This window comes from Lepus europaeus, chromosome 11, assembly GCF_033115175.1.
Source record: "Lepus europaeus isolate LE1 chromosome 11, mLepTim1.pri, whole genome shotgun sequence".
Taxonomy (NCBI): domain Eukaryota; kingdom Metazoa; phylum Chordata; class Mammalia; order Lagomorpha; family Leporidae; genus Lepus; species Lepus europaeus.
Genome location: NC_084837.1, coordinates 63,603,894 through 63,617,587, shown reverse-complemented (window position 1 = coordinate 63,617,587; position 13,694 = coordinate 63,603,894). Strand labels below are relative to the sequence as shown.

At 53.2% G+C, this 13,694-nt stretch overlaps 1 protein-coding gene across 1 annotated transcript in view; it reads right to left on the bottom strand.

The window, feature by feature from the left end:
* Positions 1-3,267: 3,267 nt before the first annotated feature.
* The window catches only part of RTF1 (RTF1 homolog, Paf1/RNA polymerase II complex component), a 56,244-nt gene continuing 45,817 nt past the window's right edge, over positions 3,268-13,694 (bottom strand). Inside the window, exons 8-18 of the mRNA XM_062205674.1 lie at positions 13,510-13,687; positions 11,956-12,038; positions 10,980-11,067; positions 10,780-10,887; positions 10,072-10,149; positions 9,350-9,471; positions 9,112-9,169; positions 8,063-8,140; positions 6,891-6,986; positions 6,115-6,226; positions 3,268-5,944 (exon numbers count right to left, since the gene is read on the bottom strand). Of these exons, the coding sequence (XP_062061658.1) occupies positions 5,838-5,944; positions 6,115-6,226; positions 6,891-6,986; positions 8,063-8,140; positions 9,112-9,169; positions 9,350-9,471; positions 10,072-10,149; positions 10,780-10,887; positions 10,980-11,067; positions 11,956-12,038; positions 13,510-13,687 (1,108 nt within the window). The 3' untranslated portion in view covers positions 3,268-5,837. The remainder of the gene's footprint in view (positions 5,945-6,114; positions 6,227-6,890; positions 6,987-8,062; positions 8,141-9,111; positions 9,170-9,349; positions 9,472-10,071; positions 10,150-10,779; positions 10,888-10,979; positions 11,068-11,955; positions 12,039-13,509; positions 13,688-13,694) is intronic.

The window sequence follows — 13,694 nt, the reverse complement described above, 5'->3', positions numbered from 1 at the left end:
GCCAGGTGCAGAGGCTGCGGGACTGAGTGGCTCCTGCTGCCCCCGCTTCCCCTTCCCCTTCCTGGGAGTGATGGCCGCTCCCTTTGGGGTTCCAGAAAGGAACCAGGTGGAAAACAGTCCCCGGGGGTTGAGGCTGCCTCCACTCTTTCTAAGGGACTGCCAGTGAGGCCCTGGGATCCTGGTCTCCAAGCTGCTTCCTGCTCCCAAACCTTCCCCAGTGCTCTTGCCTGCCTGGGGCCAGCGAGACAGGGCAATGGCCTGAGCCAGGGCCGGTGGGACCTGAGGATGCGGGAGGCCCTGCGAGAGGAGGGGTGGCAGCCTCAGCCCCCACACCAGAGCCCTTTCCTCCTCTGGGTTTTTCCTCCTCCCTGCCATCTCGGACCCCATGGAGGACAGGCTGGACCTGTGGGAATATTCTGGGATGGCTAAGAGATTCCTTTAGGAGGGCTGGGATCTAGCAGTGTTGGCTGACTCTCCACAGTCTGGGTCACTCTTGTCAAAGGAACGGAATGCGTTGCCCTCCTGTGTCCAGGAGACCAGACTCTCCTGACACACTCCAGAGACAGGGTTGCCCCAAGGGCCCAGGAGCCGGTGTCCCCACGCCTCTTGAGAGAGCAGAAGGTGGAATGTCTCCCGGCAGTGGAGTGGAGGCAGAAGGGACAGGGAGGGGCTGGGGCGCCACCAGGGGACTTCTGCATTCCACCGTCGCGGCGGTGGGGTGGGGACGCAGCCTCTAATTCCCCTTGGATCTCTGTGCCCTGGTGACCGCGTCCACAGAGCATGCGGTGGCGCGCTGGCAGCAGGAGTCCCAGGGTTCACGCATCTGCTGCGCGCCTGCCACACCAGGAAGGCCGGGCTCCCGGCTCCGGGAATCCGCTGTGTGGTGCGCCCTGCGAGGGTTCCCGCCTGGAGACAGGCAAGAGCGCACGTGCAAGCACCCGAGGCCGCTCGGCGGAAAAGAGATAGCGAGCTGAGGCCGCGGCCGGGGGCCGTGGGGGTGAGCCGGCCGTCTCCGTCTGCCGCAGCCGCCGTTCTAGCTGGCTGGCTGCCTGAGGTCGATACCAAAGGGCGGGGCCTGGGCCGCTGCTGCAGGTGGCGTCTCATTCCCGGGGGCGCTGTGGCGCGCGGGTCCAGGGACCAGAGCTGGGTGAGGATCCGCGGGCGGGAATGCACCAGAAGTTGGGGCCCCGGCGGGCCGTCTGCTCAATTCCTTCTCTCCCTCCCTCCACCGCGTTTCGTGGGCGTTACCCAAGCGCCAGGCGGCGCTGAGTGCTGGGGTACGAAGGGAAATGCCACGGACACAGTGGATTCCAGGCGAGGCGTGGGGACGCATAAATAACTGTATGGCGTGGGAAGGGACGCGCTAGGGGGAGTCGGTGGGGGTGCACCCAAGCTGGCCTGGGAGGGGGCGGTCAGGGAAAGCTTCTGGAGTTGATGAAGATAAATCGGCATTCGGGGCTTGGAGAATGAGTGTGTGTGCTCGTGCAGGCGGGGCAAAGCAGGGCCATTGGCGGCTCGGTGAGAACAGGAGCGGCTCTGATACTGTGAGAAAGATGTGGTCACCGGAGCCCCAGGAACTCTGCAGGCTGCTTCACGCCCTCTGGCCTGGTGCTGCTCTGAGGGGTCTTAACTGTTGGGGGGGGGGGGGGGGAGGCGGGCCTTGCCTTCAGCCCCGCAGTCAAGGTAAGGACATCCTGAGGGCTGGACACAAGCTGGGCTGCAGCCTTCTCCAAAAGCTCCCTCAGGCCAGCTGCTGGGCACACCACAGGGGTGGTTTCTTGACCTCCTGCCGTGCAGGCCGCCTAGAGGCTCTGGGCCAAGCTTTTCAGTCCTGGCCAAGCCCGTTACCCAGCTTGTGCCCCACCATCAGGACCCCTGGGGTCCACCCTGGGCCACGGGGACCCAACAGTCTCTCCTCCAGATGCAGCGGCTTCCTCTACTCACAACAGCATTTATTGAGCTCCTACTGAAGACAGAACAGTTTTCTTCTTATTTATTTATTTTTTTTTTAAGATTTATTTATTTGAAAGAGTTACAGAGGCAGAGAGAGGTCTTCCATCCACTGGTTCACTCCCCAAATGGCTGCAATGGTCAGAGCTGGGCTGATCTGAAGCCAGGAGCCGGGAGCCTCCTCTGGGTCCCCTGTGCGAGTTCAGGGAGGGGCCCAAGCATGTAGGCCATCTTCTACTGCTTTCCCAGGCCATAGCAAAAAAGCTGGATGGGAAGCGGAACAGCCAAAACTTGAACCGGTGCCCACATGGGATGCCAGTGCCACAGGTGGCAACTTAACCTGCTACGCCACAGTGCTGGCAGGGTAGTGACAGATTATCCTTTAAGAATGGGAATCTGTGGTTCAGAGTTAAATCTCTTAGTCCTAGATGTTGGTGTCAGAGCTGGGTTGAGAACCCTGCTGGGAGCTGGTACTTTGGGGCTACTGGTCTACCTCCAGGCTGCAGTATGGACTGAAAATCCTTGACTGTGCTGGTGCCCCGGTGGCTGAGCTCCTACTGGATGGATGCAGAGAAACTGGTTCCATACAGAGGTACTGGGGGCAGTTTGGGAAACTGCAGAGAAAGCAGGATGCCCTTCCTTCCAGCCCCCCAAAGCACAGAGCCCAGGGGAGCTCAGTGGCCACCTTTGGTCTGGGAAATGAAGCAGACGTCTGAGCTGCGGTCCTGGCTTCCTGGAGTACAGCCACCCATGATTACCCAGGGAAGGATCTCCTCTCCTGGAAAACTCTGGGGATGTCAAGTTGACTACCCCAGCACTCCTCTTCCCTCCACCAGCACTGGAGGTCCGCTCCCCTTCCCAGGGAAGGCAGTGTGGTTGCCCGGCAGCACCCAGATCCTGGGAGCTCAGAACTCCTGCGAATGCCACTGCTCCCCACAGTCAAGCAGTGGGAGTGGCATTAAGCTGGAGAAAACCTGACTGGGTACACCTGTGGGCTAATCCCTGGGGCGCACCTCTCCAACACTGTGATTGTCATTGGCCCTCCCATCTCTAACAGGGCAGCCGATGCAGGATCCTGCTTCCTAGCAGAGATAGGGAAACACAGCCTCAGGCATTAGGGGTGGGGAACGCTTACAGAGCCTAGGCAGTTCTGTTAAAGTCTCTTGCCAGGACAGGAAGCCAACCACAACAGGCTTCTGGGGAAGCAGCGGCTCTCAGGATTGGATGCACAGGGCTGAGCGGGGGAAGGAAAGGAAGCAGAGGCTCTCCTGGGCACTGGAAACATGGCTCTGAGAGCTGCCACCCAGCACACAATGCTTGCACTCGATCTGACCCCCGTATTAAAATGGCAGTTTATTTACAAGTATCTGTACAGTTTGAGTGACAAGTCAGGACCTCACAGAAACAAACAAACAAACAAAAAAAAAGCATTCTTTTTGAAGGGAAGTTGCAACATTCTGTGCCTGTCAGAAGCAAGACGAACAGACCTGTATACACCATGAGCTAGGCACACGGACACTGGCCTCTTTGATTCTTGGAACTGAAAAAGTATAAGAAAGCTTGGGTGTGGCACCCTTCAACACTGAAACCACACGGGGAGGAGGGCACACAAGAAATACTGGGAAGCACCAGGAAGAGTGAGCCGGTGGGACAAAGCCAGTGTCTCTCTTGTGCCTGGCCAAGATCCTGGGGCACAGGCCCTGCCCCGGCTGAGACTGGAGATAAGTCCTTAGTCTTGACCCCAATCCTCAAGTGGGCTATGCAGGTGCTAAATTAACTTCCCGTCGTCTTTGGGTGGCTTCTCTCCCTGCTGTGTGCTTCGGCATCTCAGAACACAGCTCTCAGCAGCTGCATGTGGAGAGGTAGTGGCAAAGTGGCTACAGTGTGATGCAGTTTGAATAAAAATTTTATTACACAGCCATAATGTAATTGACACTTCTCCAAATCCAAATGATACTAAATACAGATCTACATGATGGGTCAGAGTGATTCCAGCAAATTATATGGATTCTATCATTTTACGTCTTTTAAAACCAGAAAGAAAAAAAAAAAAGTCCAAGTTCATCATGATGGGAGAGGTCCTGGGAGCTCCAGGACTGGGCCGAGGTGTCCCGGCAATGTTTAACAGTCTGTGATTCCACATTTACACAATGGTCTGTAAAGAGTTTCGGTCAATGGACTCTTCAAGTATGTATGATTTTAATGAGTCCATTACCGCTCCTTCGCCACACTGAACTGTGTCACAGCCACCACACAGCTGTGTTACAGTCATGTTTATCAACTTTACACAGTCACAACACTTCTTTAAAACCATCCATTACTGTTTGCAAAATTAAAAAAAAAAATGTAAACTAAGTTAAAGCAATACCAAGGCTCTGCTAAATCCAGAAGAGTCACTTAAGTTCATTTTTATGTTTAAATACAAATTAACTCCGTGATTTCCCTTCATCCCCCTCCCTTCCTGCTTTATACAAAAGTAGGGTGAAGAAGTACAGAGCCGAGCTTCTAGATGCCCCTGCCTCGAGTGGAAGTCGGCAGCTCTCAGATTTTCTTCAGCTTAGTTCTTGGTATATATAGTCAGCTGGACTTTGTTCTGGAAAGATTTGTTAAATGCCACTTTTATTTACAGTTGGAGCTTTACACCTGAGAATGATTATCGAGCAGTCAGCTTATCTCTTTTCAAACAGTTCATAAAGACATACACACCTCTTCTGGCTTCTCCCTAGCTGCACAGTCACATGTACACCTCCCATAGCTGTACGTAGACACACACGCAAACAGCACATGCTGACAACATCTACGATCGAAATCTCTGTGTGTTCGCTCTCCACATTCGTGTTGAATAATTTCTCTTAAAAACAAAATGTCACTCTTGCCAAACAGCAAAACAGAATCTCTAGGAAGAGACAGGTACAGTGAGTGGGGAAAAAAAAAAAAAACAACCACACTGTCTGTTCAGCCAAGAAGCTGCGGGCTGCACCCAGGGGATGAGCAAGGCTCCGTTACTGCCCTCCCACCTGCCGGGACACAGCCTGCAGGGCAGGGGGCTGGGGGTGATGAGGGGGAGAGGCGGGGAGGGAAGTTACACAGCTACAGCAGGCAGGCCTGTTTAGTAAGAAGAATCACATTTAATGGAGTTTCTTTCTGGCGGTTTCAGATGCTCAAGTACAGCTGAAAAAAATCTGAAACAGCTATAGACCCATGACAGACTGATACAAAGAGTACTGTATTTTAAAAAAATGATAAAAAAATCCACACACTTACACACACACACACACACACTCTCTCTCTCTCTCTCTCAAATTAGACCCCCCTCCCTCCCCACAAATGTACACTTTTTTGGAAACTAAATTGGTTTTGAAAACCCCTCTTCCACAGAGATGGGAAGAGGAAGAAAGGAGAGGCGAGAGGGTGGAGGACTGCAGGTGCCCAATCCCCACACCCTCCACGAGGGTCAGGTGCCAAATGTTCGATGGTTGGGTCCGAGGCAGGCAGAAGAGACCACCCCGTGCTGCTGATACGGCCTCCATGGGCTCCAGCAAACTCCCAGCTCCATGGTAATACTGAATGCGTGCAGAGTGGCCAATGAACTGTGCTGGTTTCAAAAAAAAAAAAAAGGGAAGGAAAAAGGCAAACACAAATCTAAAGCCATGGAAAAAGCTCCAGAGAGCCCAGCTCCACGCTGGGCGGGGTCCGGGGTGGCAGGAGATGGTGCAGACAAAGGAGGTCTATACAGCGAATGGTTTATATTACAGACGACTGGCAGTTTAGAGTCTCTTCCCAGTTCCACGGCTGCTCCAGCCCAAAGAGGGCAAACCAAAGGAAAAGAGGAAAGGCGGGGCATAGTGCTGGGGCATGCAGGGCTGGCGGCAGCAGGCTGGGTGCGCTCAAATAAGCCCCCGTCGTTTTTTGTAGTCTTCCAAGTTCAGAGATCTCCTGGGAGCCCCATCCTTGGCTGGCGGAGCCTTGGAGGTGATGGCTAGCGCCTTGGACTCTGTGGGAAGGAACGGCAGATTGGCACGTGCTCCCAGCCTGTGCTGCACCGCCCGCCCGCCCCTGCCACTAGAGACACTGAGGAGCTGACACCCCCGCTCCTCCCTAACATCAGGCCCCCTTGTTGGCCAAGGGCACGGTGGCACCATCTCTGCCCCCACCCTCACGTACCTGAGCTGGGAACCTGTAAATCAATCTTCACATCAAAATCATGTACTTTGAAGAGATCTTCGGAGAGGTCGCTGGCTGATTTAGAATTCAGATCCTTATCCTTCCCCTGGCCCTGCAACGGGAGGAGGAAAGCCAAGAGTAAGAGCGCCCGCACACGTGGCTCTCAGGCGGCGGGAGCCTCCACTGCCGGAGCTCCAGTTCGTTCCGTTCTCCCGCTAAGGCTGACTTCCGGTTCTGGCTCTCTGGGGAGGACGGGAGAGGCCACGGACACCCAGCTTTCTTCTCCGAAGGCTGAGGGCTAGGGTATGTAGTAGAAAGGGCGGTTTAAGACCACAGGCCGCGTCTAAGCCCAGATGATGAGAATTCCTGGAACAGCAGGGGTTTGCTTTGGCAGCAAACTGCAGCTGAACAGGCAGTTCCTCTTGGTTTACCAAGTTAACTGTCCAAGAGCTTTTACTTCTAAACTGCCTGCCGCGTCCTGTCGTCTGCTCTTCCTAACTACCCTTCAGGGCAGGTTGCACAGCATTTCCCTCATTTTACATATGGTCTGGAAGTCAGTTTCCTAAAGACACAGTCAAGACCCTAGTATATGGGGGTGCTGGGCTTAGAATTCAGGCTGTCTGACCACATTTGTAAATAATGGGGATGGATAAAGGACTGTGCAGGTGGGGCACCCTGTTTCTCCAGGTAGGAAAATCAAACCAGGCAAGGTGCTTGTTCGGGGTCTCGGTGGGCAGTGTGGCCTGCTCAACAGCCACGGCGGGGGCTGCACTTGCCTTGGTCATTTCCTTTGGGGCATCGGGTAACACTCCAGAACCATATTTTGCATTCAGCTGGGCCAAGATGGCAGCTTGAACAGCCGGGTCTCTGGACTGAGAAAGGAAATAAGCAATTTTAGAGAGTGTTCATCTCTCACAGAATCCTACTGCCAGGTTTTTTCCGTCTACCACCACTAACATCACAAGCACCACAGTGGGCCCAAAAGCGGCTCAGTGGGACTCTCCTCAAGCCAGCAAAAAAAGGCAATTAAGAGCTTTAAAGAAAAAGCCCAGTTCAGCCAGATCCTAGCTAAGTGACACATTATACACTGGGCATCCAGTAAGCTATTTAAAAAAAAAAATAGTTCCTTCACTTTCATCTATTTTTCATCTATTTGAAAAGCAGAGTGACACAGAGGGTGGGGTGGGGGATGCTCATATCCACCAGTCTTCTCCCCAGATGCTCACAAAGGCTGGGACTAGGTCACACTGAAACTGGGAGCCGGAACTTAACTCAGGTCTCCTGAGTGGGTGGCAGACACCCGTCTACTTCAGTCATCACTTCTGACCCTGACGTGCACACCAGAAAGAAGCTGGGATTGGGAATGGAGTTGGGACTTGAACCCAGGACCCTGATATGGGATGTAGGCATCCCAACCATGAGGCCAAGTGCCATTCCCATGATGCCACAGGTGGAAAATGCTACACTTGACCTGATGCCATAGGTCACAGGTATACACAGGCATACTGAAACTATTGTACGGGATTACCTTCAGGCTATGTGTAAGGTATACTATGAAAGATAAATGAATCTTCTGTTTAGACTTGGGTCTCATTGCCATGAAGTCTATGTCAAATTGCATATCTTCTGAAGCTGAAAATGATCTGAAGCATTCCTGGTCCCAAGCATTTTGGAGAAGGGATTCGCAGGCTGAGCTAATGTCTGCACTCTCACCCGACCTTGGCACAAGGGGTTAATCCCTAGGCTTTTACAGATCCATGCCAGGCCTGCACTGCCTATATGCCCTATAGCAAGATAAAAAAGGAAGTGTCCAGACCCAAGAGCTTGAGGAGAGCAAATCCCAGCTAAGAAAACATTATTTTTAACTTCTTTATTAATTTCCTAATGGAATTCACTTTCTGTCCTAGAATCTAGGTCCCCACTCCACATGTCCTCCTTCGGCACTCACGTTGGAGACGATGGTGGGTTTGCACTGCCGCCTGGTGAAGGGGTCCATCTGCTGGTTTTTCATGTTGTGACTTTCAGCCTGTGACAGAGAGCAGCGTTACGGAACTGCGTCTGCTCCTCCTCCCACCCACCGTGGGCCTGCATACAAATAAGTCTTGGCAAGGAACTGGAGACAATCGAAAGCTGTTTCTCATCTTTTCATTTATTTGAAAGGCACAGTGACAGAGAGGGTGAGACAGGGAGAGACAAAGAGATCTTCATCCACGTGTTCACTTCCCCAAATGGCCACAATGGCTGGAGATAGGCCAGTCTGAAGCCAGGAGGCAGGAACTTCTTCCCGGTCTCCCACGCGGGTGCAGGGGCCCAAACACTTGGGCCATCTTCTACTGCTTTCTCAGGCCATTGGCAGGGAGCTGGATTGGAAGAGGAGCAGCTCTCTGCATGGGATGCTGGTGGTAGCTTAATCCGCTGAGCCACAACGTCAGTCTCTATCATCTTTTTCCCTTCAAGGATTACCAAAGCAACAACTAAAAGCCAGAGATTGATAAAAATAGTACGTGTGGAGTAGAATTTAAGGGTGAGAAGGAGCAAGACAGCAGAGAAGACTTTTCATTATAAATTAAGAGACTCGGAGTGGTGGCAGCGGTGGCATAGTAGTCAGGAAACGTCTTGGGACCCCACCCCCTACATCACAGTGCCTGTGCTGAAGTCCCAGCTCGGCTTCCAATCTGGCTCCCTGCTAATGCACACCCTGGGAGGCAGCAGGTGATGGCCCAAGTACATGGGTCCCTGCACCCACATGGGAGACCCAGATAGAGTTCCAGGCTCCCTACCTCAGCTGTGTGGGCATTTAGGAAATGAACCAGCAGATAGAAGATCTCTGTCTCTGTTTTTCAAATAAATAGACATTTACAGAAAGAAAGAAAGCACATGTGTGTACATATGCACACACAGGTAATACATGCTAAGGCACATATGGCAAGACGTCGAGAGTTCCTGTCGGCCTACTAGAATTTTTTTCTGCGATGCAGATAAAGCGGTCGTACTCACCACCAGGGCCTTCTCAGACTCCACAATGTTCCACTCCCGGTTGCGCTGGTTGATGTAGCTGTGGGGGAAGAGGATGAGTCAGCGGGCAGTAGAGGAGGAAAGGAGCGCTGAGCCCTGGTCCCGGGATCTGCGGAGCAGGGGCAGCACAATGTGCACACGGCCGCAGGCTTGCCGGACAGTTCTGCCCGAGACCTGGGGGCCACGGACCGGGACCCAACCCGAGCAGGCTGTTACATACCTGATGGCAGAGATATTCTTGGTCCGCTGGCGGTCCAAGGCCTCTGCTCGCTCCTCCAGCTCGTTCAGCTGGTCCTGGATTTGTTTGGCCTTGTCCTGATCCCCCAAGTCCTCGGCCATGGCCTGCAGAGAGAGAGAGATGCGTCAGCTCTTGGCGATGACCAGCTCTCTCTAGGAAGCAGCCCCTGACTTCTAGCACAGGCAAGATAGTCTCAGTAATGAACCAATGACAGGAAATGCGAAAGAACAGAAGAAGCACTTTACAAATACGACGTATGATTTTCATTACAGTCGTAATACTTCCCCCGGTGCAGTGATATCCAACTTTAGCCTTAGAACCTAGACCCCAATGGCTGAAGCCCCATCACAAGGCTTGCCCTGTCCTCCTGGTGTGAGAATGGAGAAGCATTCGCCATGGTGGCCCACACAATCCCTTTGGTTGGCTCAGACCCAGTGCTGGATTCTGGCCTGGGATCTGCCTTATTCCACATGGCGCTAATGTAACTACAAAGAAAGGTGGATGGGACAAAAAGGGGCCCTTTCAACGCACACACAGGAGAAGGGCCGAGGAATGCCACCTCGGGGCCAAGAACGTCCTGTGCTGCTTAGAGTTGAGCCCAGAGCTCCCTGCCAATCCTGCCACCGGCGACTGGCAGGGGAGGAGCAAGTGGGCCTTCTACCCCCTCACGGGATGGGGACAGGGGCTTGAGCGCAGGTCCTCACCTTTTCCTTTAGCAGCTGAGTCTTCTTCATAGCATAGTTGGGTGGGGCTTTTCTGAACCTTTCTTTCTCTTTAACAATCTGTGCCAGAGAGGAGACACCCACAGTGAGGAATTGTTAAAGCACTTCTGCCCACGGCTAAGTGAGCCCCTTGCAGAGGCAACCAGCTGGCGGAAGGGGCTGCTCTTGCTACAGCAGTGCCGCACCCCACGGGGAGGGAGCGTGCTCACTCCGAGGGCCAGGATGCTGCTTCCAGGGGCCCAGAGCTGCTCTGGGCAGCGTGAGGGAGCGTGTGCCCAAGGGCCAGGTGCTGCAAGGCTAGCCAGTGGCCAGGAGAACAGGTGAGAACTGTCGGACCAAGCCTAACAGAACACAGATCCCGGAAGACACGTGAGCTGAGGCGGTCTCATCTGCAGACGAGAACGCGCCAAGAAAAGCTGATCGATTCTAGGAAATCCGGCCACAGTGTCTGTGCTCCCCCGCCTTCATGCATAGCTAAAAACATCAAGCTACAGGGGCAGAGGGGAGAGAGAGCAAGAGTGAGTGAGTGTGAGTGCGGGGTGGGGTGGTGGCCGTTACGTTTGGGGCAACAGCAACGGCAGTGGAAAAAATAAATAAATAAATAAAGATACAGGGGCAGAAGGAAATCAAGTTCTTTTCCGAACACAGGTTCCGGATCAACCCTGGGCCCTGGGGGACCAGGTTTCTCACCTCTTCAATGTCCTGATCGTTGAATTTATAATTAAGAGCTTCTTTAATAGACAATTCCTTTTTATTGATTTCATCTAGCGTGGGCAACTGCATGCCGGCAGAAAACATCTGGAGAAAATGCAGTAAATGGTTATCAGCAAGGGGCTGTGGAGAAGCCCCCAGGGCTCGTGAACACCTGCTCGTCACCGCCAGCCACTCACCGCCTCCTTCCATTTCATGAATTCGCTCTCAGTGAATTCTTGGTTTGAGACAAACTCCAGGCGGAACACTCGTTGGTCATTGCCATGCCTATGTAAGAGAGAGTCAGCATCTCTGAGGACGAGCAAGGCAACCTGACCGGATCCTGCACTACCCTCTTTCTGTACTTCCCAAGCCCCTGGGAATCATCTAGGAAGATTTGTAAATGTTCTAATGCTCAAGCACCACCCTAGGTCAACTGGGTCAGAATCTCTGAGAGTAAGAAACAGGCAGTGAAATCAAAACTGTAGCAATGGGCCACCACCAGGATGGAGAACCACACAGCTGCTGCTGGAACCAAATGGACCAGGCAGCGCTTTGGAAGTCAACTTACAGTAAACTCCATCCAGGCCTACCAGCATCAGGAACAGACAGCATTAGGCAGGGCTCTGAATGACAAGCAAACTACACCCTAGACAGGAAATTGCTGTTCTTCCCACCACTGTGGGGGCAAAGGTCAGCGACTTGGTGCCATGCTCCTAGGAACTCTGCTGGTCATGACCACCCCCACCGGGGACTGGCTCCTATTAAACAGACCAGGGTAGATGGGGATGAAGAGACCATGGAGACCAAATCTCTCCCACTCTCTCTTGATGACTTTCAAAGAAAGAAATAAATAACTTAAGAACACAAGGTCCAGAGCCATGACCCAACTGTTCAAGAATGAAGTTTTGGAGTGACAGGGCTGGGTTCGGAAGCAAGCCTCGCGGCCTTGCGACCACACTCACTGCGGACGCCCCGCTTGTGTGTCCTACCACTTCGTGCACTTGACTTCCCTGGGGGAGAGAATGTCCTACTTTCCCCACAGGCAAGGACAGGACACTAGACGCCTCCGAGAGGGGACTCTACACAAGACAGGGAGCCTGGGAGAGGGGGGCGGCCCTGCAGGCAGTGCGTGCCAAAAGCGGGGGCCCAGGCTGTCCCCGAGGGGCCCCTTACCGGAGTTGTAGCCCTTTGTTTGTTCTGGTGCCACCCAACTGGTAAACTTTGGCAGTTTCCACGACACCCGTGATCTCAGCGACCTAAGCGACAGGACAGAGAGACCCATTACAGACCAATTCTCCCAGCACTTTGCCTACCATTCTTCCTTTGGTCATTGTTGTGCACCTGTCTGAACCCGGATGAACAACCTTGTGCCCAGAGGCACGCAGGGCTGCCAGGGGTTCTGGGCACCTTTCAGGTTTAGGCTTCAGGGGACACAGCTGCTTTCCCTTCCGCTAACTACACCTTACGGAGGAGCACTCAGGACTTCAGGGGTGAACTCTGCTCAACCAAACGTGAAGACCATGGAGGCAGTGTGTGCCACCCAGCTTGCTGGGATGTGCCCTCACACTCAAGACAACCCAGGAGCTGCCACTGTGGCGTTAGCAGATAAAGCTGCTGCCTATGACACCAGCACCCCATATGGGTGCCAGTTCTTGTCCTGGCTGCTCCGTTTCTTCTTCTTCTTTTTTTTAAAAAGATTTATTTATTTATTTGAAGGGCAGAGTTATAGAGAGGCAGAGGCAGAGGCGGTGGGGAGGAGGGGAGGGAAGGAGAGGGAGAGAGAGAAAGAGAGGTCTTCCATCCATTGGTTCACTCCCCCAGTGGCTGCAACGGCCAGGGCTGGGCCAATCCGAAGCCAGGAGCTTGGAGCTTCTTCCAGGTCTCCTACCTGGGTGTGGGGGCCCTTGGCCCATCGTCTACTGCTTTCCTAGGCCATAGCAAAGAGTGAATCAGAAAGTGGAGCAGCCAGGACTCCAACCAGCGCCCATATGGGATGCTGGCACTGCAGGTGGTGGCTTTATCTGCTACACCACAGTGCTGGTCCCGGCTCCACTTCAGATCCAGCTCCCTCCTGCTAATGGCCTGGGAAAGCAGTGGAAGATGGTCCAAGTGCTTGGGCTCCTGCCAACCACATAGGAGACCTGGAAGAAGCTCTGGGCTCCTGGCTTCCACCTGGCCCAGCCCTGTCCGTTGTCATTTAGGGGAGTGAACCAGTGGATGGAAGACCTTATACTCTGTAACTCTGGCTTTCAAATAAATAAATTTTTAAACAAAACAAAAAACAGATAGACTGAAACAAAACAAATACAAAATATTTTTTTTTTAAAAAGCAAAAAACAAAAAAAATAGCCATGTTTAGTTAGATCCCAGCAGTGCTGGAACCCACACGCTAACCTGCATTGAGCTGTTGCTTTCTGTGTGTTTTTGTTGTTGTTCACCTTGCTATAACTCCCCAGCCTCGGAGTCACCGCACATCACAGGGAAATTCTCACTCACTGATTGTTCAGTGCACGTTGCCTAACTGCCCACACATACTTCACCAGGCTCCCTTCTCCCTTTCACAGATAGGGGGCGCAAGCCGCCCGAGCCAGCACTGCGCCCTGTTCTCAGGCAGCGCCCCTGCGGCCTGTTTTCCAGACAATGATGGCAGAAGAGTGACAGGTTTGTTCAGCAGCTCCTGCCCCAGCCGAGAAGACATGGTCCATTGTGCCGTAAAGAAATACCAACCCGGTACACTGGCTTGCTGTTGTGGTTTCCAATGCCAATCCGTACAAAACACCCCGTGACGGTCTTAGCAAAGAAGGGCATGTGACACCAACGCTCCAGCTTGTGCCGTGACAACCGAACCCGATTCAACTCCTCGGGTAAGGAGACTGGCTGCGATTTTGGAGGGATTTCTTCTTTCCTGCGAG